Source organism: Sceloporus occidentalis, unplaced genomic scaffold, assembly GCF_023333645.1.
Source record: "Sceloporus occidentalis isolate IW3139 unplaced genomic scaffold, rSceOcc1.0.p SCAF_23, whole genome shotgun sequence".
NCBI lineage: Eukaryota > Metazoa > Chordata > Lepidosauria > Squamata > Phrynosomatidae > Sceloporus > Sceloporus occidentalis.
This window is the reverse complement of record NW_028317003.1, coordinates 14,367,826-14,393,304: the sequence shown is the minus strand read 5'-3', so window position 1 is coordinate 14,393,304 and position 25,479 is coordinate 14,367,826. Positions and strand designations below refer to the sequence as shown.

The following is a 25,479-nucleotide window of genomic DNA, read 5'->3' as shown; positions in this document are numbered from 1 at the left end:
TGTATAAATTAAACAAAAATAATTTAAGGACAGGCCATTTCTGGCCTGCCGGATTAAAAAAAATAAAAATCTTAACCCCAAAACCAAAAGGTACCTGGGGAAAAGGTAGTGCTGGTAGGCCGCCAGTGAGAACGTGCGCTCACCGTGTACAGTGGCGTGCAATACCACACACGGTGACTCCAGCATTTCTGCCGGGGCAATTCCACCTCAGGCTCCATTTGCTTTCCCGAACCCTAAGGCCAGAGGACCAGTGTGATCCCCCCCCCCCACCACAAGGGGAACTACACTTGATCTTAGCCAAAAGGCCGAGAAGCGATACATACTCAAAATACATTATGGTGGGGACAAGAAAGGTGTTGAGAATATCTTCCGCTTAAAATTAAGGAATAACAGAAGCATTGCTAAGCACCAACTTACTCCCATCAGGCAAGCTGGAAGACTTGTTTTCCCATAAAATCCTACAGCACAAAGGATTCTGGGTATGTATATGCAAATCAATTATCCACTTAAAACATGGAACCCTCAGAGTTAATGTCTGCTGTGCTAGACAGCTTTTGAACAAAGCCCAGGACAGAGGTAAAGAAGCCAGATCACCACTCATGAACAACTGTTTAGCAATGCCTGCGTTATTTCTTAATAAAATATTAGTAATAAACATAAAATGGTAGGAGAGTTTAAACCTCAGTATAAAGATATCTAAGATGCTGGGAAACATAGCAAACACATTACAAAAGATCTCAGATCTAGTAAATGATTATCAATTGTTGGATCATATTAGAAGTCTTTGAAAAAAATGTTAATGTTCTTACGGCTAACTTTGTTCTTTACTGAATAATAATTAACATGAGCAGGCCAAATTCCAGAATTAGCCTGCAACACTACTTAGATGGCAGGCCACTCACTTATTGCCTGATTGCTGTAAAAATGTTAAATGTAGAAGGGGCAATCCAGTATGGAGCTTCTCATTCTGTAAACAGAAGATAGGTTTAAATATTTGAGAGACAGGGTCAGTTTGGAGTTTGCATAGTTGGAAAGGCACTACACAGAGCAACTGCGGACCTACAGAATTTTGGTCCTTGCTTTTAAATGTCCATGTTAAAAAAATCCTGGGATCTAAGCAGGAATTACATATACAGCCAGTGGGGCAATAACAATGAGAAGTTATCATTTCCCTGTGTCCTACTGCCATTAGTGAGTGATGCACAGACCTGGGAACTTTGTGTACCAGAATGTCTTCGAACAAAGGATTTGATGGCAGATGAGAACCATCTAGCCAACCCATTGCAGAGCCTGCTCAAATCCCTTCTTCTTCGGAAAGCTTTAATAGGTTAAAACTGTATGGTAGTGGGAACGGAATATGCCTAAATGCCACTCCTGCAACTTTTATTAATTATATACAGTAATGGATAGACTGTGAAAGGACACACATGTACTCTACCCTCACAAATGATTGCACATAAACACATACATACACATTCATACTTGCCCTTACACATAAACATCCTGGGTTACACTTGCCCTTGCATGCACACTATTTCTCTAACATACAGACACTTTCAAAACACTAACACACTCATTCTCTCCTCTTTCTCATAATTTATACCCTGTCTCATGATCTCTCACTTTTCTATTTAACCATTTATCTATCCCTTTTCAATGTATCTCTCCCCTTCTCTTTGATCTATGCCTTTCTCATTATCGCTTCCATTTCTCTTTATCTAAGCTCTCCGTTTGCTCTTTATCTCTCAAGGTTCTGTCTCTTCCCATTGTATCTTTCTTTTTCTTTATCTTCCCCTTTTCTTTAATCCCATTCTCATTATCTCTCTGTCTCTTCCCTTTCCATCTCTCTCTCTTTCTGTTTATCTATTTCCTTTCTTTTTATCTCTCTACATTCTCTTTATCGTCCTACCTATCTCTGTATCTTCCATTCTATTTCTGATACCCCTTTTTCTTTATCTCTCTCTTTTCTCCCCCTTCTTTTTGTCACTCCTACTCTTGCTATTTACCACAACTTTCTTATATCTCTCCCCTTTCTTTATATCACACCTCTGTTCCCAGTTAACCACATTATGTGACCCCATTCTGTTCCTGCCTTAGTGGGCCTCTCCAAAATTGTTCACAATGGGCTCGTCTGACCTGGACTGGATTGGACCAGCCCTTTGTGAGCAATTTTGGACAGGCCAAGTGGGAGGCAATTGTGGCACACCCCTGGTGAGTGGCACCTGGGGCTAACCCCCCCCCATGTACATCACTAGCACTGAGCACTGGAATATGATGTCATCCAAGCGCTCTGCATTAGTATACTTTAGCCCCAGAGCTTCCATTCCGGTTGAGTTTTGGGGGTTCAGCTCCGATAGCCCTCCTCTGGCAATGCCACTTCATAGGACTATTTGAAAAGAAAAGTTCTCTAGGGTAAAAAATAAAACAACTGGAAATGAAATCATCCTGTATATCACATCGTCAATATTTAGTAGCAGTATACAATAACATAAATCCAGTTCATCATGCACCAAAATCTCATTCCTATTTAATATGTGATATACTGGATGATTTTTTCAATTGTTTTATTTTTTATCCTAGAGAAGCTATTTTCTTTCTTCTATGTATATTTTCTGATTGGGGTTACTTTGGACTGAGATCTATTAAAGTAGGTTTTGTTTGACTACCTTTGGGTCTGTATAACATTTATACTCCATACTATATGTACACCTGAACCCTTCGTGTTTTTAGGGTGACACTTGCTGAGCCATTTTCTGTTGTATTTCTGTCAGTATCTTTTTTAATGTTAGTATTAATTTATACTGTCCTCCTATTGTAATAGCTCTACAGAATCAGCTGGTGCTCAATAAATAAATGTAATGTAAACTAAATGAGAGAAACCAGAAGTTTCAGGCAAAAGGATAGTCTACCCCAGAGCACAGTGTCAGACCCGACGGGGACCACGTACCTCATCACGGGGTCCGCCACCTCAGAACGCAGTCCCTGTCGGCCGGCCTCTGGACGGCGTGGTCGCACGGTCTCAGGACCCCTCGTCGCAGGAACCGTCGGGCAGGAGTTCTAGTGGCAGGCCCCAACCCCGACCTGGAGGGAGGGGATCAGGTACTAGAGTAGGAGGGGATCAGGTGCTAGGGAGCGGACTGCTCATTCCCTGCCCCTATATATTACCCACAGACCTCTCTCCCAGTGCTTCTAAGTTGCGTTTCCTACTGTGAAGTACTGTCTCTAGTAACCTACTCCTTAATACTGACTCCTTGGATTTTGAGCATTGCTTTGTTTCCTGATACTGCTGTCTGCTGCCTGCCTTGACCTCTGGCCCGTGACCCTGACTACTCGCTTGGATTTGCCCCTGTGTTACCGCGTTACTGGACTTTGTGTGGTGGCACCTGCGCTACGCTCTGCTCCCCCCTACCTGACACACAGGATGGTAGATGTAAGCGCATCACAGTGTTCAAAAGCCTAAAAAGTCACATGAATGACTATATCAACAATAGAAAATGTGTATGAACTAAATTGTGTTCATCTTATACGTTCTTCTTCTATGTGCCTTATTGAAATGCATAAGTAATATAGCTGGGTACAGTCTGGAAGTGTAATATACAGTTTGAAATATACAAATACAGTTTGGCATGTATGCATCTTAACAAGGCAGGCTCGGACCTGGCTCAGTTCATGCTACGTCATTGACCTGCTCCGCCACCTAATCAAAAGCTATCGAAGGATCACAAAATTACATAAAGGGTCTCAGTAAGCCCAGTCCTTAGCCACAACCTCACATGCCGTCAAAAAAATGGGTTATCAACAAAAGCGCGGTTACAGGAGTCATTACCTTTTCACCACTGATTTGATTCAATTTAACAAATTAAAACAAATCAAATTATTATGAAGGCATTCTTAATTATTTTATTTTTGCTCAAATTGCCACATTAATTGTAACCGGCTACAATATTTCTGGACATATTACTTGTACTTTAAAAGAGATGCATCTGAAAAATTCTAGTTAAACAAAAAAAAAGTCAATTAGGCAAAAGGGATCACTTTTTGTTTAGAAGGAAACCACAAAAAAAATGACAAAGTTTAAAAAAAAAAAAAGCAGCCTCTCAGAAACTCTCGCTGTAATGGGGAAGTTGGCAGCAGAACTCGGCCTTAATCAGTTATGTCCTCTCTTAGGTGTCCTCTCTCTGATGACTTCAGACAGACTTCAGCCAGCAACCTCCGTCCATGGCAGAAATCAGTTTCAACGGCAGCTCCCCAGATATTAAAATCCCCAAATTCACCATTGTGTGAACAGATAAAAAAATATCTTATAGGATTTTGAGGCTTCAACTGCAAAACCTCAGCCTCAGGACACCATCATAAATTACTTCTCAAAACCAATATTAACTTTTCTCATTTCCTGCAATGTTTCCATTGGACATATTTATTCTTGCTTCTTTGTAACGTCGTTTCCGCAGCACAAGAGGTGTGTCTTTTAATAGTTCCCAGCAGCGATTCCTTTTGAAAGAAGAGAGTATTAATACCGTGTCCTCCTATAACCTCTGCAGCCAGCGCCGTTGTGTGGTTTTAATAGAAAGCTCTTCCTCTGCTAAACTTTGAAACAAATCCTTTTTTTTTTGTATTTCCCTTTGTGAAATTAGAGGAGTAACCAACACCATCTGCTTCAAAAGGTCAGTGTTTTGACTGTAACATTTTAACGGACTAAAGCGGAAGGTTAAATGAAAATTTTAAAAATTAAAAAACTTCAGCTGGTACCAGGCTTTAATAACATTTCAAGCTTGCATCCTGATTATATGATAACTATTTATATAACTGTGTAAAACATTTACACGTATAATGTATTTTATTCACTTACGTTAACGTATGTGTTTATAAACATGTTTCCGCGCTTTCTATACACATTATTGTGACCAGCAAGCAATTCTGATTTCCTAGAAAAAAAGGGACAGAGGGATTTAGATCCTTAAAAAAAATAAAAAATGAAATATAGGTTGGCAGGCGATCTCTGGTTCAGTGTGAGTCCTGCTAGGGTCGAACCTGATCCGAGCTCCTAATTCTGTTTATACATATCATTGTGCTGCAATTGCCATGCCCTACAATGCGCATGGGAAGGATAGATGAGCTAAAATTACATCTTAAAAATAGTCAACTGGAAAGCAAATTGAAATTAAGGTGACCATTAAAGGTGCTGTTACACATTTACTACTAACTGCGCCATCATATTAAGGTAATATATTCTGCTCAATATAATGATGTAATGTCTGCTACTTTTGTTAATTCATAGTGGCTATTTCTGTGTTAGTAATTTAAGGGAATGTCTACATTTTATAAGCTTAACTTAAACTTGGTGTTACAGCATCAATCCCCTGTTTTTGTGAAGGGTTAAGCTCTTTGATTGGTTGATTGACTGACAATTATTATCATTGTTATAATATAACGGGGCAATTTGTATAATTTGAATGATGTGTTGGTTACGGACGGATAGCTTGCTGGCGTGATTATGTTTAATAAAATTTGATGTGCATTTCAATCAATTTGATTGCTGTTAAGTTGACCCTGCCTCGGTTGCTATAAACTGTATTAAATTAATGCCACATTATTTTTACTTAACTTGCTACAAAATGATTGCTCTGTCTAATCAAGCAGGGATGGGTGGGGTGTTTGCCATTTTTTTATATATATATTATTGTATAAATTGTTAAATGGTAAAAGGAAAGGGTCACCTTCTTCCTTCTATGGGTGAGGAAGCAGTGCTTGGCAACACCGAATCCCAGTATCCTCTTATTCCCTCAACGTAATTCTGTGCCACCCATGCCAGCCTTATGCAGCTAGCTCTGCCTTCATGCAGGATCAGCCCTATACCAAATGTGTGTGTGTGTGTGTGTATATATATATATATATATATATATATATATATATATATATATATAAATCCCGCAGACCATCTTGTTAAAACAAAAGAACAGACTACATATTACAATCATAAGAGGTTCTGCAGCAGCTCGACATAGATTATTTAGTGCAGACAGATTCACAAACACGCTGTCACAACCACCCACTAACAGCACAAACCCTTAAGTTCTTTGACAAACATGTAAAACCTTTGGCATTTTTTAAATGAATATTTGTAGGAAGTTACCGTATTTGCTCGATTATAAGACGACCCTGATTATAAGACGACCCCCCAAATCTTAATATTAATTTAGGAAAAAAAGAAAAAGCCTGAATATAAGACGACCCTATAGGAAAAAAGTTTTACCAGTAAATTTTAATTCATTTAAACACTTTTTTTAATAAAAGCTATGCTTGAGAAAAATATTTTGGTTTTATTTCCTTCTATTTTCCAACCTGCCTCCTAGTTATGCACATCTGCCCCAGAAGTGCCTTATACCCCCTATATGCCACTGTGCCCCATGATATGCCTTTTAACCCTCTAAATGCCACAGTGCCCCATAATATGCCTTTTAACCCTATATGCCACTGTGCCCCATGATATGCCTTTTAACCCTATATGCCACTCTGGCACTTAGAGGATTAAAAGGCATATTATGGCATATAGGGAGGTTTAAGGCATTTCAGGAGGCAGAGTGGCATTAAAGGGGTTAAAAAGCATTTCACAGAGCACTCTGCCTCCAGAAATGCCTTACACCCCCCATTTAACACTCCCCCTTCCTCTTCCAAACTTACCGGTGCTTCTGAGTTGGGGGGGCGCATAACACAGGAGGATCCAGGTCCCCTGCATCTGAGCCCCCGGTGCTTAGTCCGGGCAGCATGTAGAGCTCCACGCGATATAATCGCGTAGAGCTCTACACGATACAATCGCGTAGAGCTCTACACGCTGCCCGGACTAAGCACCGGGGACTCAGAAGCACCGGTAAGTTGGAGGGGGCATAACACAGGAGGATGCAGGTCCCCTGCATCCTCCTGTGTTATGCCCCCCCCCCCTCCAACTTACCGGTGCTTCTGAGTCCCCAGTGCTTAGTCCGGGCAGCGTGTAGAGCTCTACGCGATTGTATCGTGTAGAGCTCTACGCGATTATATCGCGTGGAGCTCTACATGCTGCCCGGACTAAGCACCGGGGACTCAGATGCACCGGTAAGTTGGGTCGGGGGTTAACACAGGAGGATCCAGGTCCCCTGCATCTGGGTCCCCAGTGCTTAGTCCGGGAAGCGTGTAGAGCTCTACGCGATTGTATCGTGTAGAGCTCTACACGCAGCCCGGACTAAGCACCGGGGACTCAGAAGCACCGGTAAGTTGGGGGGGGGGTTAACACAGGAGGATCCAGGTCCTCTGCATCGCTGCGGGGGATCTGGATCTTAGTCTCATAATCAGACCTATTTGAGGTCTGATTATAAGACGACCCTGATTATAAGACGAGGGGTATTTTTCAGAGCATTTGCTCTGGAAAAAACCTCGTCTTATAATCGAGCAAATACGGTAACTCTGCTTTATGTCTGCTGCTCTGCTGGCCCATTTCATGTGCTGAATGGACAGTCGGCTTCTGCTTTGATTTATATAAATATTAGTGTGGGGTTTATGGCTGTGGAACGCTGTGATACACTCATACCCAGCAAACATTCTGAGCTCCTAGAAATGAGAGGGAACCATGCAGGAAAGAAGGGCACAGGGATTTGGGCTCCCCCTCACAGCTCTGCTGCTCCTTCCATCCCGCCCTATCCCATCTCCCCTCCATATCCCATCTCCTCTCCATGTTACATCCGGACTGGCCATCGGGCACACCGGGCATTTCCCCAGTGGGCCGGGCCGCGGCAGGGCCGGGTTGACTTAGGGGGCTGATGGAGCTGCAGCTTCAGGCCCCTACCTTAAAATAGGCCCAGTCAGGACCGGACTGACTGGGCCTATGCGGCCTCTACGGCCGCATTAACGCAGGGCATAAGGGGCACCTGCCCCTTAAGCCCGCCGCAAGGGGGGGGGTTTAACTTTATTTAACATCCTCCATGTTAAATAAAGTTTTGTTAACTTTATTTAACATGGAGGATGTTAAATAATGTTAAAAAAGAAACCCAATGTTTTAATTTAATCCCTGTGCGGCCGCAGACCCCTAAGGCCAGCCCTGGTGGGGGCTTCCCGGCCCCTTAGAGTGGCGGACCCGGTCGCAGTTGCGGCGGGCTTAAGGGGCCCTACGTTAATGCGGCCGTAGAGGTTTTAGGTTGCAGCTCCATCAGCCCCTAAGTCAATCCGGCCCTGCCGCGGGCCCGGTCACAGTTGTAATTAGGGTGAGGGAGGGGGGTGCAGTGAGAAGGGGCAGAGAGGGGTTAGATTGTGAGAGGGGGTACATATTGAGAAGTGGGGAAGGGGGTACATAGTGAAAAGGGGGAACATAGTGAGAAGGGGCAGATAAGATGGGGAGGGGGTAGTGTGAATGCGTATGAGAATGAATTAATTCATGTGTGGATGAATTGCTTGAATGATTTGTGAGACTGCATTAATGAATGTGTTAATGATTTGTGTGAATGAGTAAATGCAAAGATGGTACATAAAGGGTGGGCTTTAACAATAAATAAATAAATAAAAATGGGCTGCTCAGACTTAAATGCCCGGGCCTATTTTTTGTCCCAGTCCGGGCCTGGTTACATCTATCAGGAGGTTACGACCGTTATAGTTGTAAGGGGTCTGGCTGTCCCAGGGGCCGGCTTATGCTATAAAGAATAAATAAAAAACCTTAGCAGCAGCTGCAGGGACCAGTAAATATACCACTTGAGCCCTAGTTTTTGCCTTTTATTTCATATCTTCACTTACCAGGGTGAATGAAAGGATGCTGGTTTACATTATAATTCATTCTACTCTTTCCATTCACTTGCCATTACCCCACTTCATTGTGGTACAGCTCCTGTCAATTACCATAGCTCTCCTTCTTCCTATTGGCCATTAGCTCTGTCTCCTGACTGTCTGCCTGTAACCCTATTAGATAAATTCTGTCTCCTGTTTGTGGTCGCCAGCTTCCTTTAGATCCCACCTTTCATCCTACTGGCCTTTCTCCCAGTCACTCTGACCTCTTTTACCCTGGATTGGCTGGCATCTGTTTGTTCCCTCCCTTAATTCGCGTTTCCTCTGCCTATGCGGGAGCTGCTGTACTGGTAAGAGCGGCTTTTATTGAACCCTTTTAGTGCCAGCGGAGGCATTATTTACACTTCTGGCAATCAGAGGGCGGGATTCTGTTATTAGGTGGTGATGTGTGATTAGCACGTATGTGAAATGTGGTACAGAGTGTGCCCCTGTCTGAGGGGCTCTGATGACATATTGGTTTGGAGTAAGGACTAAAAAATATGAAAAAACAATCAGTACTAACATTGCCTTTAAATGCATAAAATAACAAAGGAAATGTGTTTTAAATATATCTGTGGTGAATGCTGCTTATGACATAACCTGGTGGTTTGATATGCAAATTAAACATATCCCCATTGAAAATGAGTTAATTTCAAGCCACAGGTATGTCATAAGCAACAGAGACCACAGATACATTTAAAACATATTTTTGCATGCAATTCTGCTTACACAATGTATATGTATTTTTTGTTATTCCCTACATTCACAGTGTAAGAAATGTTAAGGCGGCTGAGACCCTTTAAGGCCTAGGAAGCATTAAGAAAATGGACAATGCACCATACTCATGAAGCCATTTATAGTGTCAATGCAATGATACAACTTTTCATGTCATACCAAACACTGGGCTGGAGTGAAAAAAGAAATCTCGCATTTGCAGGGCCGAGCGTAGGGTCACTGACGCCTGGGTGCAAATATTTTTTTGGAGCTCCCAGGTGTGGCAAAATTGGTAACTCTCTTCTTAAACATATCCCCTCTAACCACATCCATTTTTTATGGCAACCACTCCACCTCACTAGCATTGGCATTGAAGAAAAATGAGCTCCAAGACCTGAAATTGCAGTCCTTGTTGAATGAGAGTGGGTGACTCTAGTGAAATGCCTTCCACTCCATTTGAAAAACCAAAGGACGATCCCCCACACATAATAAAGAAAGAATACTGAATCCCAGGCCCTGAGCTCATTGTGGTGTTTGAGAAGGGATAGTCATCAGAGCTTCAATACATCACTGTGCTTACTATTCAAAACGTATTCATTCTTTCATGGAACTTCCTTTTTAACAGTGGTAAAGAATGTTAGCCGCTAGGCAGCTAGACAGCCAGAGGCGGCAAAATGCTATTCTGGCTGCCCTGATTTCTATGTTAGTTAAGAAAAAGGAGACAATTTACTGTGTAACAGGAGAGTCTCTCCTCCAACTGTAATTCCCAAGGAGCTCTAACCAACATGCAAAATGAAATACAGCGCTCCTACCGTCAGCAGGATCATTTTCTCTTTTAATTGTATTAATCAATAATTAAAAAGTAACAATTGCTGTTAAAAATAATTAAACACAATCTGCAAATGTACTAATTAGCCCCTGTGCCTCTAAGGGCTTATTACAGGAGCCGTCTGGTAATAAAGCCTTAAAAACGAACACAGGGGAAATCTGCAAAGTAAGTGCGCCGAATGTACTCCGTCAAACTCTCTCCGGTTCAGCTCCACGGCCCATCAAAGACAGAAGCTCCACAGACCATCAAAACCGTACAGACACCAAAAACTCCTGTCTTCCCTGGGTGGCGCAAATCCTATTGGTTTTGTAAGACGCTGCATACTTTGCGAGCGAATAACCATAATGGTTTAGCTAGCTATTTATATGATACATAGCCCCGCCCAATTTGAAGTCACTCCCCCAAAGAAGAGATGGCTTAAACTGTGCATAGTGCTCGAAGGAGCCACTATATGTAGAGACCATCCACCTTCTGCCTTTTCTGTTGCCAGGACTAATGCTTGGTGGGCAGGTAGGGCCACATACTTACCAGTACCGCCACTCCAGCAGCAGATAAGGTCCTGCAGTGTTTGGCCACTCTATATGCACAGCTTGTGCGTAAGTATAAAAGCGTAACATGCAGCTGCACGTATGTCATTTGGCAGCACTGGGGCCGCCTGTGTATCCCCCGTCAGGCCTAGCTATAGCTAATGACCGAGTGCCACTAGTGTGTCTTTTGTTGCCCAGGACATCCGGCGAACCTGTACACTGTCCTAGACAGACCCATTTTGGGACCATTAAACCAAACTACCTTCGTGATCACAGGTGGCAACTATGCACCATGACATCCCATGGATCGCATAATAAGCCACACTTAGGAATGAAGCTTTAGAGGAGTTGTTTGAATCAAACATGATTGGGGAGAAAACATGTTTGCGACACACACCTAAGGCTACAGGGGGACCGACACACTCCTGTAGTATGTGTGTGTGTGTGTGTGTGTGTATGTATGTCCGTATGTATATTTTCTATTTATTGGGAGCTAATGGGAGGTACAATAAGTGCTGTCATATAAGTAATTTAATTACTTCAATAAATATTGAATACATTATGAAGGGAGGTATCTTCGTTGTTGAACGTATAGTATTAAGTAGTAAAGCATTTACAAAGCCTTTTCCGTTTGTATGGCAATAGCATATTTATGCCTGCTTGTGTAATGTGACAAGCATTCCCTGTAAAAATTTGAACAAGGTATAATTTTATATGATACAAGAATTATTTTGGGTCAGGCGCCTATCCAGTCACTTAATGCATCCCCAATACCCATGTGTATATAAACACTGATTCCAGGACTGGCTAAACGTGCCGTTGCTCTCCTCTCAAATTTTGCCATTGATTTTTCAGGATGCGTCCTGACTTGTTCGGGTTTCTTAAGTATAGTAAGCGTTTCAGTCTGCCTGCCTTAATTGTGACGGCAACTGAACAGGAAATGGAAAAAAAAGGAACTGATCTTGACTAGATCACTGGTAGCCTGAAGAATTATATATATGGTATATATATATGTATGTATGTATGTATGTTAGAGGCTATGGCCGTATTTGGGGGCGGAGTCTGGGGAACTACTTAACCGACTACCGCTCACCCTCAGGTGTGATGCGTTGAGTCAGGGTCACGCTTTTCCTGAGTAGCAGCCTGAAGGTTTGGCGGGCGGCCAAGTACACAGTCAGCTGTATTAGCGTTGTTCCGGTATCCTTCACGTTACTTCACTCAATACCTCTTTCAGCTACCAGGTAAACGGACAAACGCTGGTTTGTCCCCTCTTTATTTTGGATTGGCTGTTGGTTTAGTCATAGAATGGCTTTTAACCCAACTTCCGCTACCTATCCAAATTACTTGCTTTACGTGGGAAGTATGCATCACTGCTGGTCCTGAGGGGTTGTGTACTTTGGCACATATATGTGCATAGATATTTTATGTTGTATTAGGTTCCTGGGGGGGGCTGGTAATTTTTTACGGTTTTCCATCGTTGTCCGTTATAAGCCTTGGTGAGTTGACCTGCTTACATAACCTACCGTGGCTTCATATTTCATTTTCTATCACGCACGCAAGTTCTATACCTACACCTTCCATTGTAGTCATGGTAGGTGAGCTCCAGTTGTTCCAGGCCTATCTATGGGTTCACTTCATTTTTAATTGACTGGCGTTCAGTCTACTCGCCCGTACTACATACGTCACACGTGCAATGCTCATAACATTCTTACTCGTCCACTTGAACCAAACTAGGCCAAGGTTATTATTAGCCTGTTCTAGCCACAGGCATCCTCCGCCTTTGTAATCAAAGTCTGACACGTCTTTCAGACTTGTATGCCTAGACTCTCTGTTTTTAATTGATCCATCCAGTCCACATGGATCGGGTCGGCATACCGGGTCCTCGCACGTATTTCCCCTAGGTAGCTGCATGTCCAGCTTGTTACCGTCGTGGGGGTCCCACTTCGTTCTAGACTCATCTTACACGGCTCTGTCCAGGTGGTCTTCACTCCCTCCCCCTTCTCCGCTACTGTATTTTCTCATAGTGACCGCAGTTTAACCATTTGTTTTCTCCCAGCTGCCATGTCTAACGTCTCGGACCTTCAAGATTTGGACTCCGTTCCCGAGACTCCCGCCAGAGGGGTAGCAATCAGTCCTTCAGGGCCTGGACTATTCCCAAGCTTGCAGCAGAGTTACAGAAATGGGGGATAGCTTACCCAGCCACGACCAGGAAGGCTGAACTATTCAGACTTTTTTTTCCCACTACGACAGAAGCCTCAACTTCGGAGGCTGTGTCCCTGCAGTCCGTTAATACCTCGCTAGTCCAGATTCATAAAGTGTTGAATTCTCTCTCTACCTCTTTGCTTCAGCTTCAACAACGTATGGAAGCTTTGGAGAGAATGAACACCGGTAGTCGTATACTGGCCACCCATATCGCACAGCCTGATCCTAGCCGGCAGCCCCTCCGCCTTTAGGTACGGGCTCCACTAACCCTGCTGCCACCCTGGCTCATTTTGTGTCGGCTAGAATTAGGAGGGATATCTTGGAAGGCAAAGATGTTAACCTTGCTTCTCTTTTGATCACCACGCATGATGTCGCCGACAATAAGTCGTATGCTTGCGGGGATGTGTCAGTGGTTCTTAAGTCTAAGGATCTCAGGTTGAACAGGAAACTCTATCCCTGAGTTTGTGCTGGGGTTTAGTCTATTTAGGGATATAATCTGTGCACCCGGATAGGAGAGAAGAGCTGGACCTCTATTTGTACAATGTGGTAGATCTGGTAGAGCTCTCTCCCAGTTCCAGTGCACTACTAATTGGGCTGTGCTTGATATGGAGCTGTTTTGTAGACACTTTGCGGGGATTAAGGCCCCGCTTTGCTCCAATTGCCAGTCTTCAGCTCACACCACCAACTGGTGTCCTATAGCTGCTCAGGCAGCTTCTACCAGCTTGGATAGGGGAGGGGCGCAGCTTCAACCATCCTCTTCAGCGACACAACAGGCGGATAAGTTGGGCAGGCCCATTCGTTATTTAGGAAAGTCTCAGATTTGCAATAATTTTAACCTTGCAGTATGCAAGTATCCAATTATATCCCGGCCAGACTCTAGTGACACGCGGTATATACTAGCCTTCATATCGTATTGTCACACGGACCTTAACCTGTCCTATAGTACCATTAGACTGTATCTGGCGGGGATACAGCACTTTAGGTCTATAGCCGACCCCGACATTTCTTCGTTGTTTGCTTCTAGGCCAATTAAAGCGGCGCTCACTGGGTTGCAGAAACTACAACGCCCATCGCGCATGAGGTTGCCTATTTCTGGTACCCTGGTTTAAGGTATGGCTTCCTTGCTCAGCAGTTCTTCGTTTGGGGTACTGCAGAGCTTGGTGCTCTGGGCTGCGGTATTTTTGGCCTTTTATGGTTTCCTGCGGCCCAGCGACTTTTCTTACTCGGGCAGTCAGTCCCTCGTGCTGCGGAAAAACGATTTAACCAGACAGCCACATGGTTACCACTTGCATTTGCGACGTTGCAAGACACATCAGACAGTTCATTAAGATTTTTGCTACACAGAATCAATGGTGTCCAGTGGCAATTCTGGACCTACTGTTAGCGGACAAACCACCAGATAGTCCTCTGCTTCCTTTCCCGATTAGACCCCTTACCACCATACAGTTTTTTACGCATGTACGTATCCTATTGGCTAACACAGTGATTTCTTATGGCAGTATGATGAGGCAGTGTGTCTAAATAAAGTAGCATCCAGATTCCGGTAGCCCGACCCCCACCCCCCTTGCTAAATAACACAAGAGACACATCTTTATTTTAAAACTTTATTAAACGTCCGCTATGGATTTTATTACCACAGCACCGCGACACTCCTTTATTATTGCTTTAAAATCATTTATAAGCTTAACCATTTATTAGCCAAACACATTTTGACACAGTATATAAACAGTTTACCGTCAAACCAAAAACAATAGCAATTATAGCCAATTAAGTTACCGGCTGGTATGGGCTTATTCACCTGTGTCCCTGCTGGAACTGCCGGCGTCCCCTAGCGCAGCAGCCACATGACCATATGATTCACAGGGGCAAATGCCCCTGGGGTGCCCTGCACTTACACCTCTGTGCGCCACAAGTAACCTATAGATTGTTAACTCCTGCACCGTACCAGCCTCAAACCTGAGCACCCGGCTGATGCCGAAACATAGGAGAGGAATGGGGGGGAAAATATTATTTTAAAATTAATTGCCCCTCTACCATATGCCCCCTTTTTTATATATATACCCCTCAGTGAGACACAGTTACCCCCTGCCACCTGGCCTTGCACATGCCACAAAATGTATTAACCCTTTAACTGCCTAAAATTTTGCTTAGTCCTGCCTTTAACCCTTCATCCTGGCATTCAAGGGAGTACCTCGTCCTGTACTTCATTCATGGGGCCCCTCCGCCCCATTCTTTCCCTCCAGGGCTGTTCTATAACAAAGCTAGAACAAGGACACATGACAAATACGCAGCTGTATGAAAATATTGTATTATCTAAAAACAGAATAGAATACCATATTTAAAAACGATATTTTTGATGTGAAACTTAATTAAAAATGCAGGTCAGAGTCCCCCCTTCATTCTCTGGGTATTTACTGGGAAATCTGGGATGATTTTTTTTTATTTTTTTTTAAGTTTTATGCATGAGGTGGTCATTACATTTGATTTGAGAGTCTGGTGGGAGTTAATGTTCCAAAAACACTTGAATGATACAGTCTGCTGCAGAGATATATGATTTACATTAAACATACATTGTGCAAGCAAAATCATTAGCAAATATCTATATATGAATGCCACCATTGGAATTAAGATTATAAATCACTTTCCGCTAGCACAATGTATAATTGAAAAATGACACCTTTCAAAGCAACACTTTGGCATTTTCTATTAAAAAAACACCTAAATCATAAATATTGGGGATTTTGTCACACCATATGACCATATATTGTTAAGCCCCTCACTATGTCATAGCACCCCAATTTTGGCAAGTCCTATCAAATCTTACATGGCCATATAGCAGATAAATCAGTGAAACTGCACCCCATTTTAATTTACTGATACTCAAGCTACTTAAAGCCTACTGATGAGAGGCTGTTCAATTTATCTACCACCCTCTCAGTAAAATAAAGCTTCCTCACATTACATCTAAACTCCTGACCTTCCAGTTTCAGAATGTGGTCTCTTGTTCTAACGTATTCCATATAAACATAGGACTCGTCCTTCTGCTCGTTATTTCTACAGTAAAGATTCAAATCTTAACTAGCCTTTTGTTTTGTCTTATATTTAAGATAACAGTATGCCTATACCATGCATATTTAAATCTACTCACTGTATTAACCTCTACAACCTCTATCAGGAGGCTATTTCAATTCTTCCTGAATCACCCCGTATGTATTTAAATGTTCCTAAAACACACACTCTCTTCTCTGCTCCAAGCTATACATACTGAGATCCCTTTGCCTTTCCTGGTATTTATACCGCAAACCATTAACCATTTTAGTAGTCCTTCTCTGTACTTTCTCACCCTTATGCAAAAGGGGTCTCTGGAACCGTAGGAAACACTCCGCTCTCCAATGTTGTTGCTGGCAGCAAAGTGCCCCAACGCCATATTTTGCCTCAGGATTTCCCAAGTGCATTAGTCTACATTTGTCAACATTGTCAACCTACTGTCACCTGTCGCTCATTGCCTTATCCAGTCAGCTAATTTAACACCCACGCGAATCCCAGGGGGACATGTGTTTTTATGAGGCTTTTATGGCAAAGTGGGTTCTTGAGAGTTTGTATACCCACAAAGTAATGTCTTAATGTTTTTTGTTGGGGGGGGGCGTTTTAGGGCCAAACAGTTCTTCCCTGAATCAAAAACACACTTTAACACTGTTACTCTCAGAATTTTTAATGTTGCAAAAAAATAGGTTTCTCACTTTGTAGTCCTGATATTAAAGTCAGATTAACTAAAGTCAAACAAGGTCACTGGAAGATATTTTTATTGCTGGTAATGGATAACGAATAAACTAATATAACTTCATAGCCCTATGAACTTCATTGTAATGTCCAATGAACTTAGAACATTATGAACAAGCCTAACTATTTCTCCGAGAACAGATTAATGTTAAAATTACCTGGCAAGCAATTATCATGAGGACCCTGCAGTACAGTGTCATCAAAACATGATAAGAAGGTTAGAAGTCAATGCTAGTTTACTTAAAAATTGTGAAACTTAAAAAAAAATACCAGTAGCACGGAATTTTTACGAAAATTATATAAGACAATGATAATGAAGATGACCTCACTGGTGGCTGGTGTATTACACAATCTTGCAGTTGTAACACGTTTAGAATATTAACTGAAAAGCATTGCATGCTGTTAAAGAAGGATTGCGTAATACTAACAGATTAGCGTGTACCCATAACGATTACTCATTAGACAATGAGTCACACTTTAATCACGCACAATTTTTATTTAAATGAAAATCTATGCCACAAAGTCCTTTCCTCTACAAACAACGCTTGTAGATTAAGGTCAGTACAACTTTCTCATACACTGTTTTTTCTCTTAAACTGAATTCTGTATAACCTCTGATGCAGACAGTACAAATAAATTGGAAATGTTTGGGAATAATATCAAGGTTGTTGTTTCTTTCATATGACCAATAGTCACCAATTGTCAATAGTTGACCTGTTATTTATTTATTTTGTAATTATTTTTATTCTGTCTTAAAAAGTGGTGTGTTATACATTGTAGTATGATTGCGACATTGAGTTAGTTTTGGATTAGATCACAAGGTCGTCTATCACCCCCTGCTTAATAGGGGGTTCTATTGTTTTTAATGAAGTTACGGTGCAGGGACAGGTTTGGTGAGAGTGGGAGAGATCAGGATGAGTACTGGGACCAAGAAAGGCCACCTGGGAGAAGAATCACCCAGGTAGAAACCAGATGATGTAGAAACAGCAGGAAGACACATAGGGATGAAGTCAGGAGCAGGCCAGGTAACATGATAGCAGGCAAGGTCAGACAACCTGGGAGGGTGTAACGGCAAATGCTCTAGGGCAGCAAGAATAAGGAACAGGCTACACATAACAGACTACAAGGAACACGGCCAGGGATCTGGAGCACAGACACTGTGAAGTTACTAGAGAAGACTATACAAAAGAGAAACATCTTAATGCTGTACCACCTATTTCAATTGCTGGGACATTGCAGAGGGAGAGCTGACTGCTACCTTACCTTAGCAAACCTCAGGATGGACTACCTACTGCCGAGAAGCAGCAGTTAACCACCAACCTGCCACAGAGGTGGTGACAAACAAGCATGATCCCAAAGGACAAACCAATACATTAGGTAGCGAGGGCTCTACTCTTACAATCTTGAGGGAATGGGGTGAGGAGAAACATAAAGAACAGAAAAAGGTGAGAGGTAGTGTGGGGGAAGCACAAGTAAAATCTTCCAGACAGCAAAAGGAAGAAGCAATAAGTAAGGAGGAGAGCCTTAGCCCATGGGAAGAACGTCAAGATCGAGTAGGGGAGTATTTTTTATATCAGGGCATAAACATATGGAAGAGCAGTGTTATGAAGGGCAAGTGGAGGATTTCACAGAGTGAAATATCAAAATAAAGCCTTATCTATCCATGAAAAACCTTTGTAGAAATTGCGTGGGTATGCTAAACTTAAAGAGGGGAATGAAATGTATAGTAAAATGGCATTTGATTCCCTTGACCACTGGAGTGATGGTGTTATGCCATCATCTGTCTTTATTATGATTTTTCTTGTATAAATACAACTTAGGTACTTTTGGGACTTTGTATTCTTTCTGTTCTCCTCTGGCTTTCTGCAGCCTTATCTCCTCCACTGTTTCTTAAATGTGCCCACTTTCAAATTCATAATATCTTTCCACCTTCCCAGCTCACCCTGTTACAACTTAAGTGGTCCTGCAAAGCCACCATCTTAATAAAGCTGTAAATAGGTGCAAGTAAACACAAAGTTAAAGGGATGGTTTTTTTATATTTGATTGTTTTTTTTTTCCAGAGGTTTCAAATATATATATTTTTTTTCTACAAAACAAAAAAAAAAACAATATGGTAACTGAGTCATCAATTAACACATCTAATAAAGCAATGGATGATGTAGAAATGGAAAACCCGAAGAACAGGTTGGTGTCAGAAATATGTATTGTCTTGATTACTGTCTCCCCATTTCTAGTATCTTTTTGACAAAACTAATCTTTCCAAAGATGTAAATATATATATATATATATATATATATATATATATATATATATATATATATAATATACATACATACATATGACATTGCTTTCAAAATAGATAGACGTTAATATGTAGTTGGGCCACCTTTGCAGCTATAACAGCTTCCACTCTACTGGGAAGGCTTTCCACAAGATTGTGGAGGGTTTCTGTGGGAATTTTTACCCATTGAGTAGAGCATTTGTGAGGTCAGGCACTGATGTTAGTTGAAAAGTTTGATGGGGTTGCGGTAAACCATATAAAGTGGTGTATATCAATGTCTTTTGCTCTCTACATAAGGGGGCAGCATATAGATTACATGTAGGACTTGTTGAAAGGCATGGACCTAAACTCCTCTAAGTGAGAAAAAAGCAATAAGAGACCTGTTACTTTATTATTATTTTTAATAATATTTATTTTTTATTTTTTTCCAAAGCAAAGACACAGAAAAAATGAAAACAAAAGTAAAAATGAAGACTGTTGGCCCAATCAACATTGTGAGTCTTTTTTTCATATTATGGTATTCTGGATACATTTGCTTCCTGTGTTACCATTTAAGTCATGTCATGAACTTTAATAACAATCATATTTTGACATATACCGATAATTACCCACAGGGTGGTAGATAGTCAAGCTAGGCAGCTACCTCCCCTTTAAGGGGGAGCGTAGCAGGTAACAACCCAGCATAGAACATGTGCAGAAACGGAGAGCGCACTGGTTTAGTACTGGTAGATGTCGAATAGGAATAGTAGGGCAGCAACTGAGGACAAGCTGGGGTCAGCAAACAGTTTACCGTCTGAATAGTAGCAATGCATAGAGTTTGAGGACATGCTGTGGTCAGCAACAGGTTAAAGATCTGTACAGTTGTGATGCAGAAAATGATGGTGCTTTACATTAATATTAATAAATGTAGCTGGACAAGCCACATCAAGGGAGCATTTGTATGGGGCAATACATTATAAGAAGGATATAATTTTACCATGGTTTTGAGTGATATACAGTATATATATACATATAAATGTATTTGTTTTTACAGTTTCGATATTCAGATGGCCTGGATGTTTTCTTGATGATTGTTGGCTTCTTCGGATCACTTGGAAATGGCCTTGCCCAGCCACTACTGAATATCTTGTTTGGGGAAATGACTGATAGCATTTTGTGCCATAACTCATCTCTTCAAAACACAAGTAAGACTTAAAGTGCTTCTGTTATGATGTAAAAAAATTTTTTTTTAAATGTGTGTGTGTGTATATATATATATATATATATATATATATATATATATATATATATAGTAGAAGTATATTATTAAACACTTAGTTATGTATAAACATTTATCCAGCTACTAGTAGACCATTACATTGGCTGCTATTGTAATACAATTGCATTTCCTTTATTTGCAGCTGAATGTGCGAAGTTCAAACCACTTGAAGAACAGATGTCATTGTAAGTGTATATTTAATTTATTCATTTTTGGAAAAATAAGTTATGAGAAGTTGTTGAGGTTACCTAGATATCACCAAATGTATTTAATGTCCCTGAACAACTTCAACTTCCATGTGCATACAAGTTGATATTAGTGAATAAATGAATAGCAAAATGGAACTCGGGGAAGCATTTGAGAACATTCCCTTGCATTGGGAGGAAACAATGGTTTGGGTTCTACTGACCAATCTACCCTTTGGCATCTCTACTGTTACATACTCACCAACATTTCCTTCCTGGGTCTTGGGACAAAGTGGGGGGGGGCACGAACTCTGCGTGACCCTGCAGCATTGAGCTCTAGGCTACCTAGTACAGATACCCAAATTTGATGGGACAGGACCCAAAAAAATGGGACTGTCCTGGGAAATTCAGTACTATCCTGGAAAATTCGGGACTTTTGGCAGGTATCAAGAATGATCACCAGAGAGAACCAATATGAATACTAAACTTACTGCAACCCATCAATAAAGTCTTGAGGATTTGTAGCTACAATGGAAAGTGCCACATTTCAAAACAGCAGCATATAAAATTCCGTTTCAGTGAGTTCAGCCCATGAGTTAAGTCCTAAATAAGATCAGTAGGCACTCTTGAAACCTAGAAATTGCTCCAGAAACAGTGAACTTTAACTACTGAATACGTAAACTCCATGACCAGGTTAACCCCTTAAGGACAATGGACTGTCCCTAAACCCATTGAAAACAATGCATTTTGAGCCCATACATGTACGGGCGTTGTCATTAATTCACTTATCTTTTAATTGTCAGTGCCCCAGAGCGGAAGAAGAAAGTTACACCTTTAAATATTTGTTTTAAAATAACTGTATGCTTATCACATTTGTCCATAGGTTTTCCTTGTACTATGTTGCCATAGGAGTAGGTGTCATCATTTGTGGATATATGCAGGTTTCATTCTGGGTTCTGGCTGCTGCAAGACAAACTCGAAAAATGAGGAAAGAGTTTTTTCATTCAGTATTGGCTCAAGAAATGAGCTGGTTTGATGTCACCAAATCGGGAGAACTCAACACCCGTCTCACTGAGTAAGAAATCTTTGTTATTTAAACAGGGATTTATTTATTTTTTTAAACAATTTCCAAATCTTTTCAACATTTTCTTTCTTTTCCAGAGACATCAATAAAATCAATGATGGAATTGGAGACAAAGTAGGCCACCTTTTGCAAAATGTTTCAACATTTGTGGCAGGGGTTACAATCGCTTTAGCTAAGGGTTGGAAGCTTGCACTAGTGTATATGTCTGTAAGTCCACTCATTGCTCTTTCGGCAGCATTATTTTCTAAGGTGAGTGTACAAAAATTACCCCTGCATGTTACTTATAGAATCTCATGAACATTCTTCCTTCAGCTTATTAAAGGGCAACTATAACAATAAAAGCTAACATTTACATAATGTAGGTGACATTAAATTGCATGATTTGTGTTGACCATTTTAACCAAGAATGATTACAAAGCATTTATCAAGCAATACATTAATGATTTTAATGTAGCCCTGTATGATAAACGGCAAACTGTCTGTGAACCTTACATTGATTGTACTCTCTAGTATGTTAAGCAAATAAACCCTAATGTTGCATTTAGTACATAAAAAGTGTTAAATTCTGCAAGGTCAGTAGGACAGCAACTTTAAAGGATTCATCTTTTAACCCCTTAAGGACAATGGGCGGTCCCTAAACCAATTGAAAACAATGCATTTTGAGCCCGTACATGTACGGGCTTTGTCATTAAGGGGTTAAGAAGGCAGCTTCCAGCGGCTGTTGTGATGGAGATTTCCCTTTAAGAGGCCGTGTAGAATCACAAAACAACCCCTTCACAACCAATGATTTACCAGGAATGTTAAAAAATGGTCCTATAGGTCCTGTGCCATACCTGGTATGTCATGGCTTCAAATCACTCCTGTCACTCCATTTTCATGGGGGATGATTGTCGTTGACTGTATTTCACAATGTGTAGTGCAGTTGCACTCTTATACCTGACCCTAAGCCTAACTTTGTGGGTGGGTAGTTAGTGGGGAATTATTAGAAAAGGTTAGGTAGGGATGAAAAGGAAACAAAACAATAGCTGTTTTATGGTAAGAATTAAGAGGTTGTATTATATTATATATTTTTGGTATTTTGGGATTTTTGTCCCCCACTTTTTCAGATTTTATACATAGTAAACCTTGGTTTATATTAATAAAAGAAAGTCCTACATGTCTAGAAATAATGTAATCAATATGTTATCTAGATATTATTTCAGGGATACCAGTCAATGCATCCTGACATGAAAATAAGATTTATTTAAAAAAAACCAAATATCACTTTTAAATGGTATGGAGTAAAGTCCAGAATACCATTGTTAATTAGTACTTTGTATGTGGTTGTGAATGATTGGATCGTTCCGTTGGCTTCTTTATTGGTACCCCTTTTGACTGTTGTGTGGTCAGATAAATGTGATACATTTTTGAATGGCAGTGTAACTTGTCTAATTTTTTGTATTTCTGATGTATAATAGATGATGGTTTCTCTAACAAGCAAGGAACTTTCTGCCTATGCAGAAGCAGGAGCAGTGGCTGAAGAAGTCCTTTCATCAATAAGAACTGTTGTTGCATTTGGAGGAGAAGAAAAAGAGTTACATAGGTACTTATCTGTGAACTATGATAAATATTATTATTATGAAATAATAAAATGTATCTAACATCTTCTATGGTTTTCCCCTTTTTTAGATATTCAGCTAATTTGGGAAAGGCTCAAAAAATTGGCATCAAAAAAGCAATTGCTTCCCAGCTTTCGATTGGATTTATGTATTTCATCATTTATGCCTCTTATGGACTTGGCTTTTGGTACGGCACAACATTAATTTTGGACGATGCTGGATATACAATTGGGGATGCCCTTGTGGTAAGTTTCATATTGCAGAGAAAACAAAAAATAGTAATACATGTAGAGAGTTACACTGTTTAGGGGTCATTTGTCATTGTCATTTTGTCACAGTGGCTGTGAAGGAAACATGTAAGGATAGTCAAATTGGCAACTTATTGTAAGTTTACAATAAAACGTGATTTATTAACCAAAGCGGCAGCTTGCAGGAGTTTCTCCTGCAAGAAAGACTGAATGTGGCTCTGCGTAATGTGTGGTTCAATTGACTCATGCATTATGCTGGGTTAGCTTAGCCATTCTTACAGGAACACTTCTGCAAACAAATGGTTTATTCACAAATATGAGACATGACTGAAGCTTTAAGTTTCACCTCAGTGACTTCATTTTACATTATGACAGCCAACCACAGAGGGCTTCAGCTGCAATAATAGTTCAGATAGCCCTATATAATAAATACTCAAATCCATGAGGGTCCTTGAAGGTCACCTCGCTTATTGACCCACACATTGTGTAGGACCAGCTTAGTCGTTCCTTCAGAAAAGTTTGCCTACATGGACCTTTTAATACATAAAGTCATTTCAATTCCCTAAAATTATTATCTTCCAAAATACTTTTCTACAAATGCTTATTCAATAAAATACTTTAATCATTTCTTAATTTCAGGTTTTCTTTAGTGTTGTTATCAGCAGTTACTGCATTGGTCAGGCGTCTTCCCATTTCCAAGCCTTTACTGTTGCAAGAGGTGCTGCGTATAATATCTTTAAGGTTATTGACCTGGTAAGTAGATGCAAATTATGTACTAAAAGTCAATAACTAACTTTTTTTTGGAACCGCAAAATATATATGAATTCCAACTGCCCACAAACCCATTAGATGATGCCCCAACATATTAGATTCACATGTTAAAACTGCTTATTACTTCTGGTCTCATGTTAAAGTCATACAAATAGAGTTTAAAGAGATTTTGCTATAAGAAACCTTTGTTACCGAGATACACCAAACAGAATTTGTTTTGCTTTGTATTTGGTCACCCATAAATTCTTAAATGACCAAAAATAATTGTTTGGTTTTTTTTCTTTAAAACATTATTTTTTTTCCAAGTAGTAGAATAATTCCATATTGCATTGATATACTAAATTGACGTTGCTATAATTTCTTTCTCAATTTCTCTTACATATCTCAGAAATCTACAATTGACAGTTTTTCAGAAGAGGGATATAAGCCGGAGAGTATAAAAGGAAATGTTGAATTTAAAAATATTAGTTTTTGTTATCCTTCTAGATCTGATGTTCAGGTAAGAAATATTGTATATCATATTAATATGAACCATTATGAATATTTTACATAATGTTGTAGTTAACAAATTCAGCTGTAACATACTTTCCTAATTTTCATGCCATTTAATGTTTAGTTTTAGCTCTGCAGTGGTATTTTAAAAATTTGTGAAAGAATGTCAATATTGTATAAGAGCACAATTTATTTAATATTTATTAATTTGGAATCCGTGGTAAATAAGGCTTTGTAATTATTTTGTGATATTCTCTGATTTGATTTTATATTTAAGGTTTTAAAAGGTCTTAACCTAAATGTAAAACCTGGGCAGACAGTGGCATTGGTTGGACAAAGTGGATGCGGAAAAAGCACGACCCTGCAGCTTCTGCAACGCCTGTATGATCCACAAGAGGGCACGGTAACAGTATTATTGTTACTTTGAACATGAAATACCGTATTTGCTCGATTATAAGACAAGGTTTTTTCCAGAGCAAGTGCTCTGAAAAATACCCCTCGTCTTATAATCGGGGTCGTCTTATAATCAGACCTCAAATGCAGCGATGCAGGGGACCTGGATCCTCCTGTGTTCTGCCCCCACCAACTTACCGGTGCTTCTGAGTCCCCGGTGCTTAGTCCGGGCAGCGTGTAGAGCTCTACGCGATTCGCGTACACAACTTCTGCTCAAGCGGAAGGCATTTCTGGAGGCAGAGTGCTCTGTGAAATGCCTTTAACCCCCTTAATGCC

The 25,479-nt window shown here is 40.7% G+C and overlaps 1 protein-coding gene across 1 annotated transcript in view; it reads left to right on the top strand.

Annotated features, from left to right (window-relative positions):
• Positions 1 to 25,479, top strand: part of LOC149300852 (ATP-binding cassette sub-family B member 5-like) — a 46,299-nt gene that overhangs the window by 8,481 nt on the left and 12,339 nt on the right. Inside the window, exons 2-11 of the mRNA XM_089484887.1 lie at positions 19,548 to 19,608; positions 20,148 to 20,298; positions 20,515 to 20,557; positions 21,441 to 21,632; positions 21,719 to 21,890; positions 23,099 to 23,223; positions 23,310 to 23,484; positions 24,127 to 24,240; positions 24,647 to 24,757; positions 25,028 to 25,153. Of these exons, the coding sequence (XP_089341013.1) occupies positions 19,548 to 19,608; positions 20,148 to 20,298; positions 20,515 to 20,557; positions 21,441 to 21,632; positions 21,719 to 21,890; positions 23,099 to 23,223; positions 23,310 to 23,484; positions 24,127 to 24,240; positions 24,647 to 24,757; positions 25,028 to 25,153 (1,270 nt within the window). The remainder of the gene's footprint in view (positions 1 to 19,547; positions 19,609 to 20,147; positions 20,299 to 20,514; positions 20,558 to 21,440; positions 21,633 to 21,718; positions 21,891 to 23,098; positions 23,224 to 23,309; positions 23,485 to 24,126; positions 24,241 to 24,646; positions 24,758 to 25,027; positions 25,154 to 25,479) is intronic.